This window comes from Sesamum indicum, linkage group LG13, assembly GCF_000512975.1.
Source record: "Sesamum indicum cultivar Zhongzhi No. 13 linkage group LG13, S_indicum_v1.0, whole genome shotgun sequence".
In the NCBI taxonomy this organism is placed as follows: domain Eukaryota; kingdom Viridiplantae; phylum Streptophyta; class Magnoliopsida; order Lamiales; family Pedaliaceae; genus Sesamum; species Sesamum indicum.
Genome location: NC_026157.1, coordinates 282,518 through 300,537, shown reverse-complemented (window position 1 = coordinate 300,537; position 18,020 = coordinate 282,518). Strand labels below are relative to the sequence as shown.

The following is an 18,020-nucleotide window of genomic DNA, read 5'->3' as shown; positions in this document are numbered from 1 at the left end:
TTTAAACATACAAGACTAAATTACGAAAATAAATTCACATGGAACCAAACCCATCCTAACTTAAAAAATTAAAACCACAATTTTCTCTATAACCATTAATAAAATAGAGTAAGTAGACGAACCCATAACCTCTTAGTCATGAAGCATAAACCCTATTAGGTACAATAGGTAGAAAGGGTAAAGTATTATTGCTGCGCATCACATGGCAGGGCTGCAAGAGGAAAAACAAAAAGAGGAAAGAGATGAGTAGAAGATGACACACACACAAAGGCAAACATTTGGTTCACGGGTCTCTCTAATCGATTAACCACTAACCAAACATGATATCTCCTCTTTTACAGATGCCAATAATTATTATTCTTCTCTCTCTCTCTTCAAATATCACTCTCTCCCAAGAAACACACAGTGTCACACACATTGATGGTGTAGAGGGTTTTGGACAAGAGGGTTGTTGTGGTTTCGACAGTAGGCAGTTTGAATTAGGATTATGTGTGGATTGAGGTTGTGTTGGGGTTTTGTGTTGGCGGTAGTTGTGTGGTTTGGAAGTGAAGAAAGAGGAGTGAGTGGAGGTGTTGCAAGTGTGAGAGTTGGGAACATATCGGAGGTGGAAGATGCAGCCTATTTCCGCATATATTATGGCAACACTTTCAAAGTCATCAAGAATGGATTTGATGGCAAGAGTTATCTTCTCATTCAGGTATCTATCTATCTATCTATCTATAATCCTCCCTCTACTCTCATTTACTTATTTTTTTTAGGGAAAAAGTATTATTTTAGTCTGCTAAGTATGCTTAATTTTAATTTTAGTCCGATAACTATGTTCATTTTTTTAGGTCCAGTAACTTATGAAATTGCTTACTTTTAGTCCTCTGTCAGATTTTCGAACAATTTTACCCCTATGAGTGCATCAAAGGGGTAAAATTGTCCGAAAATCTGTCAGAGTACTAAAAGTAAGCAATTTCGTAAGTTATTGGATCTAAACAAAAATGAACATAGTTATCGGACTAAAATTAAAATTAGGCATACTTAGCGGACTAAAATAATACTTTTATCTTTTTTTTAGTAATATATCGATTCAATCAATAAATGAAGAATAATAACAAATTATGATAACTCATATAAAATTAGACAAATAATTATATGTCAGGTTGGATTCGAACCCATGACCTAAAATGTATTCATGGGAATTTAGCTTAATCACTAAGCTAAAAACATCATTAGTTAATTTACTTGTTAATATTTAATTAAGTACCCCCTTGAAATCAACTTACTTGGGAGGCAAAAATCAACGGATAATTGCATTTTACTCCCTTAAAATAGATTTCGTTGACACTTTGCACCCTTCAGTTTAAATTTTAACATTTTGCACCATTGATATATATGTGTGTGTGTGTGTGTGTATGCTCATGTTTGACAATGTGCAACCTGATTCATGCTTAAATGGATTTCTAGGGGCAAATTTGTCTACTCATGGTTTCTCTCCGTCGATGTGCAGTTTAAGTGAAACTTGAGGGCAAAAAGGTCAATACAAGAATGCCAATAATTGAATTTAAGAGTGTAAAGTGCCAACTGAATTTATTTAAGGGGAAGTAAGAAAAAAAAATATAAAATTTGGTAAGAAAAATAAAACAGCTAAAAGAATAAAAATATAAAATTATATATTTGGGTAAATTACAGTAACACCCTATAAAGTTAGACTAAATTACATAAACATACTCTGTATTTTACGAAATTACATCTACACCCCCTGAGGGTGTTAGCGTAATATTTTTCAGTAGATGTTTATGTAAGCTTTGCGTTTGAATGAGGAGTATAGTTGTAATTATAACTACGACCTCATAGGATGTAACTGTAATTTTACAAAAATAAAAAAATCTATATGTATTTTGACCTTATTTCAGGGGGTGTCAATATAATTTACCTTATATCCTTTTTAATAGCATTATTATTTAGTTTTTTCATTCTTTATATAGAAAGAAAGTAAATGTAAAACTTCTCTTTTCCTAATAGATAATTTAATACAAGAAATTATCAATTTTCTATATTAATATTCCGGAACTTTTTTTATTGTCATTTTCAACTATTTTCGGTAAATAATTTAGAGGGATTTGGATTATTTTTGTCATTCGTACTCTCCACCTTTCGATCACAACGAGAGCATCGTTTAATTTCTTTTATCCCGATATCAAAATATTAATAAGTACTAGATATTATCTATTAATATTTTTATGATTGACTTTGTTTCATTTAATCCAGGGGAAAAATGCAAGCAACCCCCTTCTGATATCGTAAATGAGCAAATTACCTCCTTATGAAAAAATAAATAGCAATTTAACTCTCTATATTTTTTAAAATACAATAATTAAAGGAAGTAAATTGTTTCATTTTAAAAAGTATCTGATCCAGCAGTGGACAATGGAGGGCTGTAATAGCTTTTTTGTAAATCCCAAGACTCTTACAATAGCACACTGTACATCCATAAATCACATGTGAACATATTTTCCAAAGACAAAAAAGTAGCACCATGATGGACCGTTTCTGTCCACATTTCAATAAGTATAGCAAAAAATTGGAAATTCGACCTATCTTTTTATTTATTTATTTAAAATATTTAAATGCATTACTACTGTAGAATGTCACTGATTTAATGTCCTGCTTATATATTTATGGCATATTCATTTTAAAGATGTAATTAATGAAATATATAGTTAAACTAGAATTAAATATGTGATATGATTATTTAATTAATCATACTTCTTTTAATGTATTAAAAGGGCGAAAAAAAAAGGTGATTGGTCAATTCTACCTTTTGAGGTGCGTTTCATAATCATAATAATAGCGTGAATAGTTGCGCGTCGCGCGAATAATAATGAATTTCAATTTAATGAAGTAAATATTGGACTAACTTATATTATTATTTCAATTCCGACTAACAATTTGAAGTAAATTAACACGCCCTTAGTACACTTTTTTGTTTGACAACTTAATCAGAACCTCAATAATACTAATATCGTCACTAATTATACTTTTTTTTTTAGGGGCAAGAGTTTTTATTTTGTCATAATAATGAGTTTATAATATATTTTTTCTTAGGGACAAGAATTTTATTTTTTTCGTAATAATGAGTTTATAATTTTACTAGTGATTGTTATTTCGATAAAAAAAATATTATTAACCAAAATTAGCAAAATAAAAAAGTTGAATGTAAAATTATTGGTTTAATTATTTTTATATTATGAAAAAGTTATTAAAAAAAAGTTGAAGTTGCAGATGGTATTTGCGACTTTAATTGTTGAAGTCGCTAATAACATCCACGACTTGAATTATTGAAGTCGCCGATAACATCCGTGACTTGGAGTTGCGGATAACTCAAAATTCCAAAAAAAAAAAAAACAAAAAAGAATTTGTGTCAAGTTGTGTACAGTATCCACAACTTGACATATATGTTTTTTTAAAATTATAATTGTAATTTTAAATAATTTACAAATTTTAATTAATAATAAATTTAATTTGTATTGTAATAATTAATAAAATTATGCAGTTACAAATTTTAAAAAATTAATAAATCAATATAATTTTAATAAAATATATATAAATAAATATATTTTTATTTTTACTTTAATTATCATTTCAAAAACTTAAAATTAAAAATGATAATATTTATTAATTTTTAATTAAGCCTAAATAAGAGAAATATAATATTTAATTACGCCTAAATGTTACAATTAATAATAAATAGCTATAACAAATAGTTATTAATCACAACCATGCAATAGATGTTAGCCGTGGATTTTGCGAGGAGTGCCTCAAATATTTGTCAGATTAAAAGTGTGAAAAGAATTCCAAATTTCTGATATGAAATGCAACATATGTACTATCTGAGTTTTATCTCTTGTAATTTTGCAAAATTTAATTATGTAAATCATTTTGTAGAATAATTCGAAGATGGCGACTAGAACAAAATATTGCACGTCGAGGATAAAATCGTTCGTCGTTCCATTAGCCAATTATTCGATCGAGGCTGATTATTTTCCAGGTGATCTAAATTAATTCAAGTCCTTTTCTTTTATTATTTTTATTTCGCATTTCATATGAATTAATAACTCTATGATATGGTGATAATTTTATTCTGTTTTTTCTTTTCCTTTTTGTTTTCCTCCTTTTTCCTTCTGGAATTGCAGTTTCCTTCTTTGAGGTGAGGATTCCCAGTTTGATCAGTGCTGCATTTATGAATTTCTTGTGCATACACACAGTTAATATTAGGTTCAATTATTTAATTATTTCTGCACAGAATAGTATAGAGGAAAAAAATAAAATACAAAATTGTTGAACTCTACCAAAACCTGAATCTTTTCCTATATTATAAATTAAGGAAAAGTATTATTTTAGTCCGCTAAGTATGTTTAATTTTAATTTTAGTCCGATAACTATGTCCATTTTTGTTTAGGTCCAGTAACTTATGAAATTGCTTACTTTTAGTCCTCTAGCAGATTTTCAGCTAATTTTACCCCTATGAGTGTATATGGACCTAAAAAAAATGGACATAGTTATCGGACTAAAATTAAAATTAGGCATACTTAGCAGACTAAAATAATACTTTTCCCTATAAATTATTATAGCTTGAAAATAATGGTAACTCAATTATTATCGACCACGATCGAGCAAAAGTAATACGAAACTTAAGTTTTGACTGTGCACGATCAATCAACATCAGTGTGGTTTTAACTATATTCAAAATATTTGTCATTGTTTTTAGTTATAACTGTTGTTTCGGTCTCGCTTGTAAAATATTTTGTCGTCATCTTCTACTTTTAGCTATGGTACTCAATTATGACTAGAAATAATATTTATTGGAGAAGGTAGAAAGAGATTAAATATTTGTAATTTCGATCATTTTTATTTTAATTTCCTTTCTCTTTGGGGGTTATTTTATGTCTGTAAATAATAAATACATACTCAATTATAGGAGCATTTATTCAAATTATATCGACATCTCTTTAAGTTAGATCTAACTATAAAAACATTATATGTCCTTGTAGAATTACAAAAACACCCCTTGGAAGGGTGTCGAGGTTATTTTCCAAATGCAGTGTTTCTTGATACAATTAGGCAAAATTGATCATATATAATGGGAGTTAGTGTAAGTACTGAACTAGTAATCTGAATCCTATAAATTTTAATTTAATGACAATTTTAATCCTTTCGGTGAAAATTGATCAAAATTTAGCCAGATAGATTGGGGATTAGAGTTTTGCCAGCCAGTTAGACTTGAGAAAAACACGTGGCAGCCTACATGAATGTAGGGCGTAATCACAGAACATCTCAAATAATACAAAAATCATATTCCTTTCCAAAAAGAAAAAAAAACGTAGCGAGGAGGCGAGCCACGTTCTCAAAACAACACCGTTAACGTTTTTGTTTTGACGGCACTGAATATCGTAAATCATCATCGTATGGGGCAGCTTCTGGGACTACTAGGGAGTCTGAAGGGCATCACATCAGAGTATGTGGCTTCTCAATGTGTGTTGAAACTGTACGAGGATGGACAACTGCAGCTCATCAACAAAAGTGAGTCACAGCAGCTCACTCAGTTTGCAGCACACTTCATTGTGAACACTGATCAGCCACAATCCTGCAACTTTGCTACTTTTCTCCCAGTGGGTGAGGACACTCCTCTCCAGGTACAATTTTCTGACTGTTTTTCGACTCCATAAAAAACGTTGTTGTTTTTCTCGTGTATTTATTACAAGGTATTGTTGTCGAGAACTTAGTTGCATGAAACTCAACCATTCATAGATTTTAGGAATACTTACATGGTCCTTCTCTGAGGATTAGTGTGATTATAGGCAGACTTTATATGGTTTGAGAAACATTACGTTTGTTTTCGTCTAATAAATAGATCTATCCATCAGTCAAAATTCACTGAATTTCCTGATATTAGCCAAAAAGAAAGGAATGAAAATCCATCTTTACCCTCGATTAACTTATTGCATGTCAAACAATTTTTTTCTAACCAAAATATACTTATAGATCTTCACATGCTGATACATGTAAGGAAGTTTATATAGTCGCCCTTATAAGGGTAGTATATGCATGCTACATACATAAAAAAAATTGCGTCATTTGAAATTTTGTACACAGTATATGTTGAATGGAATAGCAGATGCATGAATTTGGATAGAAAATCCGCTATGTTCTTTTGTCGAGTCATGAAGTTGGTGTATATCTTCAACCGTATCTAAGGCCGTCAGTTCCATTCTTCATTTCATATGCAAAAGAATCCTACAAAATAACGAGGTGTTTTAAGTATTAAAAACTACTCATAATACGCAATGCAAAAACGCTAATGCTTGATGCAGTGAAATCTGCTAACGTTCTAATTCTTGAATTTCTCAGAGAGCTGAGTGGATCAAGTACCTCGGAGTTTTTGCAAACTTGGAAACGAGAGCGAATCAAGTGTACGATGCAGTAAGTGAAAATAACGTTAAAATATTATAGCAATGAACTAGTTGATTACCCAATATTCTTCTCTATACGTGTATGATCTATCCGTCTAATTTTAATACTTCAGAAAAACTTTCTTCAATATTTTTCACAACCCCATCATCACAATTGCAAGTCTTCTGCAGATTAAGAAGAATTACATGTGCCTGAGTAAGACGGCGACTAGCCGGCAGGCATCATTCAAACCGATAGTCGCTTGGATGGCATACAACGACGTACGAAAACCGTTACTCGTTATTCTGGAGTGTTTGCAATAGTTTAAGTGCTTAACAACCTTTTTATTACTGAAAATAAATTGAGAAGATTGGTTTCGATTTACAACTTATGTTTTCAAACAGCTTAAATTTAAGCTTATTTGAAGCCTAAAGCTTTCGTCAAGTTTCTTTACAACTTATTAGTAAAATTGTACATAATAAGTTTTTTCCCCAATACTCCAACTTTTAACTTTTTTCCACGTTTGTTTTTGAACATTTGCAACATTCACTATAACTTATTTGCCCCTAAATATCTGGTTAAGTGTAATTTATCCCTTTGTGATATGTAAAATGAGTAAAAAGGTTCATGAGAAAAAAACATTTTGCTATTTTTTTTTAATAGAGAGATTTTTACTAATTTTTCATATCACGTGGGATAAATTGCATTTTGCCCCGTAAACGTCATCTAACAATTCACTTATTCAAATCTTGACAAACTGTTTCTCAAAAGTGATCTTGGTGTTTGTTTTTGTATCTGCAGGGTGTCTGGTCTTTCACAAAAGAGGCATACAAACTAAAGGTATTCCTTCATATGCAAAATGCATTACAGATTCTTGTCTTTTCAGCTACCATTTTTACTCTAATCTGACTTCACATTTACCTGCCATTCAAACTTCATTACAACGTTCAGATGAATTTAAGTAGATTAATGTGAAGCTACTACTGTTAACTATCACGGCAAAAAATATAATTTTTCGCTATAGTTAATTATTATGATCAAAAGAAAATTATGGGATATACAAATTAACCATAGTTTTGCGACGGTCACTGGCCGTGATTTCTACAAGTGAGGGAAAAACATTAGCTATAACTAAAACCATGACACATATTGATTAACAATGATAAAATTTAAGTTTTTGTGTTGATTTTGTTTGACTGTGGTTAATGGTATCAATTTACCGTAGTTTTTAAACCGTGGATCTTTATAGTATTGCGACAAATCAATTTTTCTTGTAGTGTAAGTTGTATGACAAACCTTACTTAAAAGGAGACCTCGGAGTGTTGTATAATCTATATTTCTCCTGCAGTTCTCATAATATTTCATTTTCTTATGATTGTCGTTTCAATTATTTATCACCCGAGCAGTACGTAGAGGATGCAGGTGGCGAAAATATTGACGACTCGATCAACAAAATCACATATAACGTCTCTATACCGGACGACTTGGAAGCATTTCATGCCATCCTATGTGTAAGTACACCACAACCTTTCATTCATTTTTTTATTAAAAAAACCTTAGATTTTTGGTTGGTTTATGCTATAAAATTCATTTGTATCAGACTGTCGATGTGGTGATCGATGAGACCTATACGTCTGACCCAACGGTCTACAATGCATCCACGTTCCTTCAGAACTTGAACGTCGAAGATCAATCTTGCTTCGCCTTCATGGCCAATCAAAGCCTGTGGAGATACGATAAAAGAATTCAGAACTCTATAGTTCTTGGTAAGTTATTGTGGATAAATAAACAAGGGTAAATTAATTTTTTTTGTCCGAACTATGCATGTTTTTACACTTTGCCATCTAAAATGTTTCTCTATGTCAATTTTGCATCTCAACTTTGCAAAATTTGCACTTTTCCATATATGATTGTTTTTTCTGTCAATTTTTCTGCTAAAAAAAATATCATATGCATTGTACATGTGATATTTTACCCATATATTGTCCTTAAATATCACTCTATAATGCATGTGATGTTTTTTCAACAGAAAAATTTATGAAAAAATGATCACATATTGCAAAGTGCAAATTTCGCAAAGTTGAGATGATAAGTTAATACAAAAAAATTTAAATAACAAATTGTAAAAACGGATATAATTCAAATGGCATAGTATAATTTACCCAATAAACAATACATGGCATGTTACTTTAGCATATACAGTACTTTCATGAATTTCGTATTTTACACTTTTCGGTGTTTCCTGCTTTTATTTTCCGGTGCTTCATCTTTCACTATTGCGATAAATCATGATTTTAAGATCGATAATTTCATGTTATTACTCATTTATAGATAAAAACATTCCCATATAATCATTTTATTTCCCCACACGTAAATACTAATAGCAATGAAAATTTTGTACTCTCTACTCGCGATTGATGAAGATTGGTATGACGGAGCTATCTCTCAGCCGCATCTAGTCCTGGCCGATCTCGTTGAAGCTTTATTTCCATCAGGAAACTACACCACCAAATACTTCCGAAATATCGCGAAGGTAGTATATGTTTCTCTTTACTTAAATGGAAATAAATTATATAAACACCTCTTAAAATTTATGTATATTAAAAATAAAACTCTTTTATTTTAAACAAATATTTCAAAACACCTTTATAGTTATGTATTGTACATTATAAATTTTTAGAAATAATGAACTTTTTTTTGTAATATACCTTAATTTCACAGTTGTTAATGTAATTATTCCAAAAAATTCATAGTTGTGTATAAATATTTAATCCTGTTTTTAATAATACAGGGAGAAGGAATTGTAAGCATTGGCCCGGAAATGTGCGACAGAGAGAGCTCCATACCTATGGAACCCTTAATTATAGCTTGCTAATAGAAATGTCATAAATTTGAGAATTCTTCCTCACATTTCTCCCGATTTTTCTCTATGTGACATTATGATTTCAATTTCTTCTTTGTACATTTTTTGCCAATGTATAAATGTTGTACCTATTCATTTATGTTGTTTATTTAAATATGCATTTGGACGGAAGGATTTCATTTTGCGAGAAGGATTTAGAGTAAAAATTTCAAACAAATAGAGCCTGTCGATAGTGCCTATTTAAATTATCTCGACTTAAGAGTATCAACTCGGATCCAGACGATAGCCATGAGCTCTTGCTTAATAAGGCTTCGCGCTTGGTCGAAAATGACTTGAATGTATTTCAAACAAAGGTTCCCTCATCACACAACACCTTAGACATAGCTCATCATCTCGATAAATAGGAGAATTCCTACGGGCCTGGATGCGGACCCCACTGAAATAACTTAATATTAAATATATTTGAATAGGACTATCCTACCCAAGCACAGAGAAAAAATAAAAGATCTATATCCAGGCACAATGTATATCATTAGGCCAAAACCCATTAAAAATATCTATTGTGTCTGGATCGGATCTCTACCCATCAATAAAATAGTTGAATAATTAGTTATATAAATATATTAATTATGTTAGGTATATTTTGCAGCATGTTGATAGACAATAATGTTTGGTTGATGTGATGAACTTGAAGCTTAAATTCATATAATATTAAATTTGATTGTCATTAAATATATAGATTTAATATTTTTATTAAATTATTTTTTAAATAATATAAAAAAATTATATATTCTTTAAAATAATTAAATTGAAAAGGATTTTTTTTGTGAATTGAGTCTTAAAGTTTTGTTAATTTATTGATAAATCATGTGTAAAAATAAAAAATAATAAGAAAATTTTAGTACATTGATAAATTTAATGTATATACTAAACAATATAGTGAATTTATGCTAATTCATAATGTAAATTCCTATTCTTATAATCATTTATATTTAGGGTTAATAACATTTAAAACCCTATGAAAATATTAAATTATACTTTCCTTCAAAAAAGTTTTAAAATTACACTTACACCCCTTTAAAAATTTTTAATTTACACTTGGCCCCTTCCATTAGGATTTGGACGGAAATTGCTGAAGAAAGCATAAAAAATATATAAATTTTTAATTTTGTCTCCTATTTAATATTTTTATATATATTTTTATACTTATAAAGGAATAAATGTAATATATATATATATGGAGTGAAGTTAACATCATTACATTTTTCCTTCATAAATACAAAATCATTACGTGAAAGCATTAAATGATTGGAAAAATTGTACATTTATCAATTTTTTTTTTGCCAACGTCTGTATTTTTTCATCCAAATCCTAACAAAAGAGAGTCATGCGTAAACAGTGAAATTTCGGAGGGGTGTAAGTGTAATTTCAAAACTTTTTGAAAAAAACTGTAATTTTATATTTTCAAAGGCGGTCTACGTGTAATTAACCTTTATTTTTCATATCCAAATATAGATAATCAATCTATTTTGTCTCACTTTGATGAGTTTGATCTAAGCAATATTATGTTGAATATATATATCTAATATGTTTTATCATTTTTTCTTGAATTTAAATTTTATGTAGCCTTTTTTTAGTACATTATCTTAAATAAAAATATCGACCATTATTTAACATCACTAAGAAAAAAAATTAGGACTATGTCATCATACCAGTCTCATCATAATCCCTCTTACTGTTAGACACATCGTCGATGGTAGTGAGGACAATTTTCGCGAGGCTCTTGCTTACGAACTGAGAGGTCGCGTTCTTTCAAGGGAGGTTGCCCCTCTTTCTGTAGGATCCATGTATTTTTTAATACAATGAGTCTTTTATGGGTATGGATCTGAATAGAGTATGACCCTACCTATTAATAATCCTAGATTTGAGATCAATATCGATATCACAAAGTATAGTTAAAAAATTTGTACCATGGAGTTATCCAAAGAAGTATGATGGATTTGTTATTATGATTTGAAATTGTAGATTCAAATATGTCAATTGAAACACAACATAAAAATATATAATCGTGTTGGGGTCATTTCGATGGGTAGGGACATTAGATCAGTTCGAACTGGACTTAGGTCAATCCGATCAAAGTCGCAAGCCCTTTTGAGAGGTCTACTTGTTTATTATACTTACAGATATAATTAGAAATTGTTAAGAAGTCGAGAAAGAGAAACAGAAAAATCGAGAGAATTTAGAAAGTAAGTGTAGTAAAATTATTTGATCCTTGTAGATTTGTATTTATAGATATAATTTGTTCGATTGGGTCATAGAGTCAGATTTGAATGGTCTAACAAGAGGGGAAAGAACAATAATTTTTTTTCAATTATTTGATATAATGGAGGGAGAAGTACATTTCAAATATTTCCACTTGCTAGTTACGAGCAAAATAAATAATGAAGTAAAGACTATTTTTCTAATTTTACAGACGGACCCTTTCAATCATTTTTTATTACAAAATCAATAAGTCCATACTAAAATAATTTAAATAATCAAACAATTTAGAAATTAACCATGAAAACATATTAATAAAAATATAGATAAAAAATAATAAGAATGAAGTATTTTTCAGATGTAAAATATAAAATAAGAGAAGCTTTTTTTTTTTAAATCATAGATGCATCGTCTACAAGTAACATAATAAATAAAAATATATTTAGTGTTATCTGGTCCTTAGAGTTTTGTACTTCCACTTTTATATTCAATTTTAAACAAAAAATAAAATTAGACTTCGAAGATATTTCATAGACATCGACATTTACTTTTTTTACATTTATTTTTTCTAACAAAATACTAACATAATGTTTGGATTCGTTTTCTGAGTGTTTTGTTGTGTTTTGTGGAAATAGAGAGAGAAAAACAAAGATAAATAAGTGTGTGTTAGAGATAGTATGTATGTTTGGATTTATTTTTGGAGATAATTTAAAATAAGTATTATATATTTAATGTTGTGTTTTGGGAGATAAAAATTACTATGCATTGTCAAATCATGTCTTTGGAAATAATTTAAAATAAGTATTATATGTTTAATGTTATATTTTGGAAGACAAAAATTACTATTCATTGTCAAATCATGCTTTTTTTTATATATATTTATGTATATATGTGTGTATATATATATGTATGTTTTTATGCTAAAACAGTTAAAAACACCTAAATAAGGTGTTTTTGAATGATGACAAACATTGGGTATGTTTTGACTTGTCTCAAAAATAAATTAGAAATAAAAACAAACATAGTGTAAATGTTTTTCGTATATATTTATTTTTACTTTCACTTTTCTTAGACGTCCATTCCTCAGCCAAACCAAACAAGCTCTATGAGTCACCAAGAACAGCACTGCACCTCACATTTTCAATCACACAGGAAACTTCCTTTTTTCATGAGTTTCCAACTCCTAGCCCATCATGACACTTTTCTCACATTTTACAGCAGGGCAGCAGAAATACACAAGTCTCTTTTTGCACCTAAACAAACTACAAAATCATCATTACAACATATGCACTCTGCTAACTAATAAATTGCATGAACACAGAGCATACATGCCTAGAAGCAGCAAACTACAGAAATGCTCAGAATTAGCCTACTTCAAGCCATATTATCCACACTTGCTGTTGCTCTCCTCATCTTCTTCATAACCTTCAGCATCCACTACAACTCCCCTTCTTCAACTCCAACCAGCAAAAACATGCTACTCCAAGAAACATCCCATCCACAACCTCACTTGAGCCTCTTGATCGGCATCCTCACGCAGCCTGACCGGTACGATATCCGCCACTTCCTCCGCCTTGTTTATGGGACGCAGTCTTCCCCCATTGCCAGAATTGATGTCAAGTTCGTCCTCTGCAAGCTCACCAAACAGGAGCAGAGAGTCCTTGTAGCCCTCGAGATCATCCGTTTCAACGACATAATCATCCTCAACTGTTCCGAGAACATGAACAGCGGGAAAACCTACACCTACTTCTCCAGCCTCCCAAGAATACTCTCGGCCCCATACGACTACGTCATGAAGGCAGACGATGACGTGTTCTTGAGGCTTAAGCCCTTGGCATTGTCTCTCCAGATACTGCCAAGAAAAGACTTGTACTATGGTTTTGTCATACCTTGTCCTAGCATGAACCCCTTTGTCCATTACATGTCTGGAATGGGATTTGTGCTGTCTTGGGACCTTGTGGAATGGATAAGTACGTCACAGATTCCTGCCAACAGTACATTCGGACCGGAGGATAAGCTGGTCGGAGAGTGGCTAAACAGAGGGAACAAAGCCAAGAACCGGATTTCGGACAAACCAGCAATGTATGACTATCCTGGAACTAATGGTAGATGTTCACATGACCTTATACCAGACACAGTTGCAGTTCATCGAGTGAAGAGGTGGGATCAATGGCTACGTGTTCTTAGTTTCTTTAATGTTACCAAAGACATTAAACCTTCCAAGCTCTACAATGTATGACTGCTGAGATTATTAAGACATGGTGGTTGCTGCTAGAACATTTCAATTAGGATAGATGAATTGAAAAATGTGGGACAATGAGTAGATCATTAGATATTGTTAAGACCGATGTTTATTTTGTAATAAGAGTACAATCACATCAAGTACATGCGAATTTGTGTATTGGACTTGGCTGGTCTAAAACCAGACAACAGTTTCTTATTCATCATTTTCTTTTGTATTTTTTTCATAGTTACATATCATCATCTGTTAGCATGTTTTTACGGCACAATCTTCTGTAGAAACTGCAAAATGAACGGTATTCAGAGTCCAGTTCATTTCATGGATGCTGCTCTCCCTGTTCTGATCTTTATTCGGCTTCGGCTTTTTTCAAATGGTTCAAGCTCCGAACAACCTTAAGATTTGCAAGAAGTCAAGAGTTATTACTATAAACACAAAGTTCATTACCATATTCAGTACATGGGATTAGTAGTCGTACCTCTGCAATGTGGAACCCGAGCGCCTGAAGATGAAAGAAAGTACTTAGAGATAATTGTAAATGAAATCCATTCAGGAAATAAGGGTCATCAAGAGTTAGTAATCATGCCTTCGTGAGGGCTGTGGCTTTGGTTTCTCCTGTGGTTCTTGCTGTGGAGTTTCGTCCGTTTTAACAGTAAGATTCTTCACCTGTACAGGTTTTCATCAGGAGGGCTGTTGATAATCTGCTTCCTTAACATAAATCAGTCAAGAAAATCATAGATGTTTGAATATTACCAAGCTCTTGAATTGAAGATTGTAGAATGTCTGAATATATCTCCCCTTGGCTTGCTTCTCCGCTCTGTACAACCTCCTCCAGAAGCTATAGGTGCAGCCCATGTTCAGAACTTTGTTTGCATATATCTTCCATGTGTAGCTTCAAAACAATCACCATAAGACCAGTCATCGATACTCTTGACATATCACTAAGACTAAAAACATATACTTGATTGAAAAGTTACCATTCGTTTATACGTTGCAGCCCTTGGAGCGAGATCCTATTCCAGTGGTCAGGATCCTCCTTGCACTTCTGGAAAAAGTCGGCAATCTTGTTGCTCGACTCGTCTCCGTTATTGGGGTCAATGTGAAAACCGGAAACCCCATCAATGATGATCTCGGCAGGGCCACCTTGACTAGTTGCGAAAGTCGGTAAGCCACAGTTCATTGCCTCGATCACCGTTAGGCCGAAAGCTTCATAGAAAGCTGGCTGCACAAAAGCTCCCTTTGTATCAGCAATGGAACGATATAGCTCACCATTACGCTTCCTGTCTGTCTGGGCAGCTATCCATCTAATCTGTCCCTTGAGTTGGTACTTGTCTATTAGCATGTGCATCTTCTTTATTTCTGCTGCTTCTTCTCTGTCTTTCGATTTTGAAGGATCGAAGAAGGCTCCAACAATAACAAGATTGACTAAGTTCCTGAGCCTTTTGTTCTTGCCATACCACTCTGTTAGTCCAGTGATATTCTTGACTATATCAAGTCTTGCCATGGAGAAAATAATAGGTTTCTTTTTGTCTTCTAAATATCCACTGTTTTAGAAAAAGATAGACGGAAATACATCAAAAATAGTTCAGAAAAAGTTCATAATATTGCATGGAATCACGAATATGGGAAATGCAAACTGACATGTGTTCAGCATTATCAGCTTTACTAAAGAGGAGGTCTTCGATGACGGGACGAAATGTTGTGAAACGCTTCTGTTTCTCCGTGTAAGGGAAGTAGATCGATTGGTCGGCCCCAGGAGAAGCAATGTTGAACTTAGGATCAAAAACATTGATCCCTGATACAACTCTGTAGAGCCCTGGAAGCGTAAACGCTGTATGGCTTTCGTATTGCCCTGGCCTATCTTTGCTGCAAAAAAAGAGAGAATTTTCATCGAAGTTAATATCACTCTCTTCATTATTTCAAATTAGCTCTTAGGTGCTAGAACGCATGAATTCAAAATGTTACTCTGAAAAGTATCAGCTAGTTCAGAAATTATACCTCCCGGCGATCTCTTGATATGTGCTTGTAATGATGAAATCTGCTGTGTTCATTGCAATTAAATCAGCTGTGAACTGGCATGAGAAGTGATACTTGGGGTCGAACTCCTTCCATCTGAGGTCTGAATCTTCGTACTTCGTCTTCTCCAATGCATGTGCAATTGTTCCCTATTCCAAATTACATCATTTCAGCCATCAAAACTTTTATTAGCTTAATGTTGTAAATTATATGAAGGTTATCAGCATTAGCATTTAGTACCAGGGTTGTGTCAAGTTTACTAGCCATGAGGGCTGCAACCAGATTTCCATCGGTGTAGTTTCCAATAATCAGATCAGGCTTTCCTTCCATGATTTCGATGATTTTGTTGGCTGCATCCTGTTAAAAAACAAACGAATGCAAGAACAGCAAGAAAACAAGAACCATGAACAAATACGTTGCACAACAACATAGAAACTTTTCACAAATAGCTGCACAAACCTGAGTATATTTCTCAAGGTAAGGATAGATATCGAATCGTGAAACCCATTGTCGAAGAACACCATTTTCGGTCATAAACGGCACTCTGAGGATGTGGGAGTGTTTTGTGTTCATGACTGGTTCTAGTTCGACATTGCACTTAGTCCCCTTAGCATCAGGGATGAGTCGAGTGACCTGAATTAGCGAGAATGATGAGGTTTTGATCATATTGGAAGGAATAACGTTCTCCTCATTTACGCTGCTTACCACTAGAATCTGAGGCTTCACATTGAGACCTTGCTGCTTAATTCTCCCCAGTAATTCCTCTTCCAATGCAACTACTTGATCCAAGACATAAACCACCTATTCGGAAACAGCAAAAGAGAAACTTTTTTTATTAAGTTCCACTTTCTATAAGAACTTTTATCATCATCAGGCCGTAAATTTCCTACCTGCCCACCGGTGTCTGGCAAGCCAAGAACATCGGACTGTCCAAAGTATCCATGGACAGAGAAAAGAACGACGTTGAAGATTATAGGAAGCCTTCCAAAAAATCTGTCCATGTTTAACGGATCGGGAGCCTGGAGTATTTCTGAAAGTGAGTGCATTGTCTCCTGAACTCTCTCGGCTTTATCACCCCATCCTTTTTCGAAGCCCCACTCCTTGAACCTACATTTGACACACACACACCCACCCACACACACACACACATATATATATATATTTCATACTTCATCTCGTCATATAGGTGATGAAAACAGGACAAAGAAGTAGATGTATTCACCTCATCTCAAAGCTCTGATAAGGTGTATCTTTGGGCAGTGATGACAGGGCTGCTTCAGCTACTATTAGCGCAGCCTGAAGCTTTGAGACAGTGTTGAGGGTCTCATTTATCATGAGTTTCTGCAAGTTTCACACCAAACAAATGTTCAACTAACATTCACTTCTTTACAATATATAGATGGCTAAGAATGAGTTTCATATGAAGTGATCATACTTCTCCTTGATGTTCTAATGAGAGCAAGTAATCCACAAGAGATTGGGCGCTCGCGGGGCTGTTATTCAGCTTTGAGGTAAGGAACTTGGAAATGTAGCTGAGCCCGTTTCCAATAGAAGAAGATAGCGTCAGGTGAGGCAAAGAGAAGTCCATTACTCCAAAATCAATCTCCAATGCATTCTCATCGTTTGCCCTGCATAGTCGGAGAACGTCGTCTCTCATTAAGCCTGATTCTTATGCATAACGAGTTAACACAGACAATCGATTTGAATACAATAAGCTTCCATTTTATCCCAAGAAACTGAGGCAAACACAAAAAAGAAAAGGGAACAGCAGTGAAAGCACAAGCTAAATGTCCATGATTCTTATACCAGCTCTCATCCACTGTCATCTCTTTGTATTTCAGGTATTCGGTAGCTGTGATGCCCTCCACGGACAGATCGTTTGCGCTCACTTTAACGTACTCCCAGAATCCAGGAGACGGCCTAATAGCAAAGGCAACATATGGAGGAACAACTGCTGCCTCCTGCAATATCCGACATGGAAAATGAATGAAACGTTGTGGAAAACCAAAATACAGCTGAAGTTTTCAGAAAACCGCAAGGCAGATCATGCAAATGGTCATCCAAGTTCCTCATACTATCATTCCTAAGACTACAAATTACCTGAGTCGTGCACAAGATGTATCCGAGCAACCCTTCTAGCAACTGAGTCCTTTCGGCCTTGTCGTCTATAACTTGCTCCATCTCCCCCATCAAATGCTGAAGTTA

At 33.1% G+C, this 18,020-nt stretch overlaps 3 protein-coding genes across 3 annotated transcripts in view; 2 read left to right on the top strand and 1 right to left on the bottom strand.

Moving 5' to 3' along the window:
* LOC105175980 lies at positions 243 to 9,472 on the top strand. Its single transcript, XM_011098630.2, has 11 exons — positions 243 to 697; positions 3,934 to 4,036; positions 4,182 to 4,195; positions 5,463 to 5,681; positions 6,397 to 6,468; positions 6,630 to 6,719; positions 7,240 to 7,278; positions 7,845 to 7,949; positions 8,039 to 8,204; positions 8,862 to 8,971; positions 9,230 to 9,472. The coding sequence occupies exons 1-11, from the start codon at positions 488 to 490 to the stop codon at positions 9,311 to 9,313; spliced, it is 1,212 nt and encodes a 403-aa protein (XP_011096932.1). The 5' UTR covers positions 243 to 487; the 3' UTR covers positions 9,314 to 9,472.
* LOC105175979 (beta-1,3-galactosyltransferase sqv-2-like) lies at positions 12,783 to 13,813 on the top strand. The gene has a single exon (XM_011098629.2). The coding sequence runs from the start codon at positions 12,915 to 12,917 to the stop codon at positions 13,797 to 13,799; it is 885 nt and encodes a 294-aa protein (XP_011096931.1). The 5' UTR covers positions 12,783 to 12,914; the 3' UTR covers positions 13,800 to 13,813.
* LOC105175978 (sucrose synthase 5) overlaps positions 13,894 to 18,020 on the bottom strand; it is a gene marked incomplete in the record, with an annotated part of 4,359 nt that continues 232 nt past the window's right edge. The window contains 15 exon segments of the mRNA XM_011098627.2: positions 13,894 to 14,193; positions 14,278 to 14,301; positions 14,386 to 14,465; positions 14,553 to 14,691; positions 14,777 to 15,343; positions 15,441 to 15,665; positions 15,798 to 15,964; positions 16,056 to 16,172; positions 16,275 to 16,448; positions 16,521 to 16,616; positions 16,706 to 16,922; positions 17,038 to 17,156; positions 17,251 to 17,443; positions 17,622 to 17,776; positions 17,916 to 18,019. Coding sequence (XP_011096929.2) covers positions 14,178 to 14,193; positions 14,278 to 14,301; positions 14,386 to 14,465; positions 14,553 to 14,691; positions 14,777 to 15,343; positions 15,441 to 15,665; positions 15,798 to 15,964; positions 16,056 to 16,172; positions 16,275 to 16,448; positions 16,521 to 16,616; positions 16,706 to 16,922; positions 17,038 to 17,156; positions 17,251 to 17,443; positions 17,622 to 17,776; positions 17,916 to 18,019 — 2,393 coding nt within the window.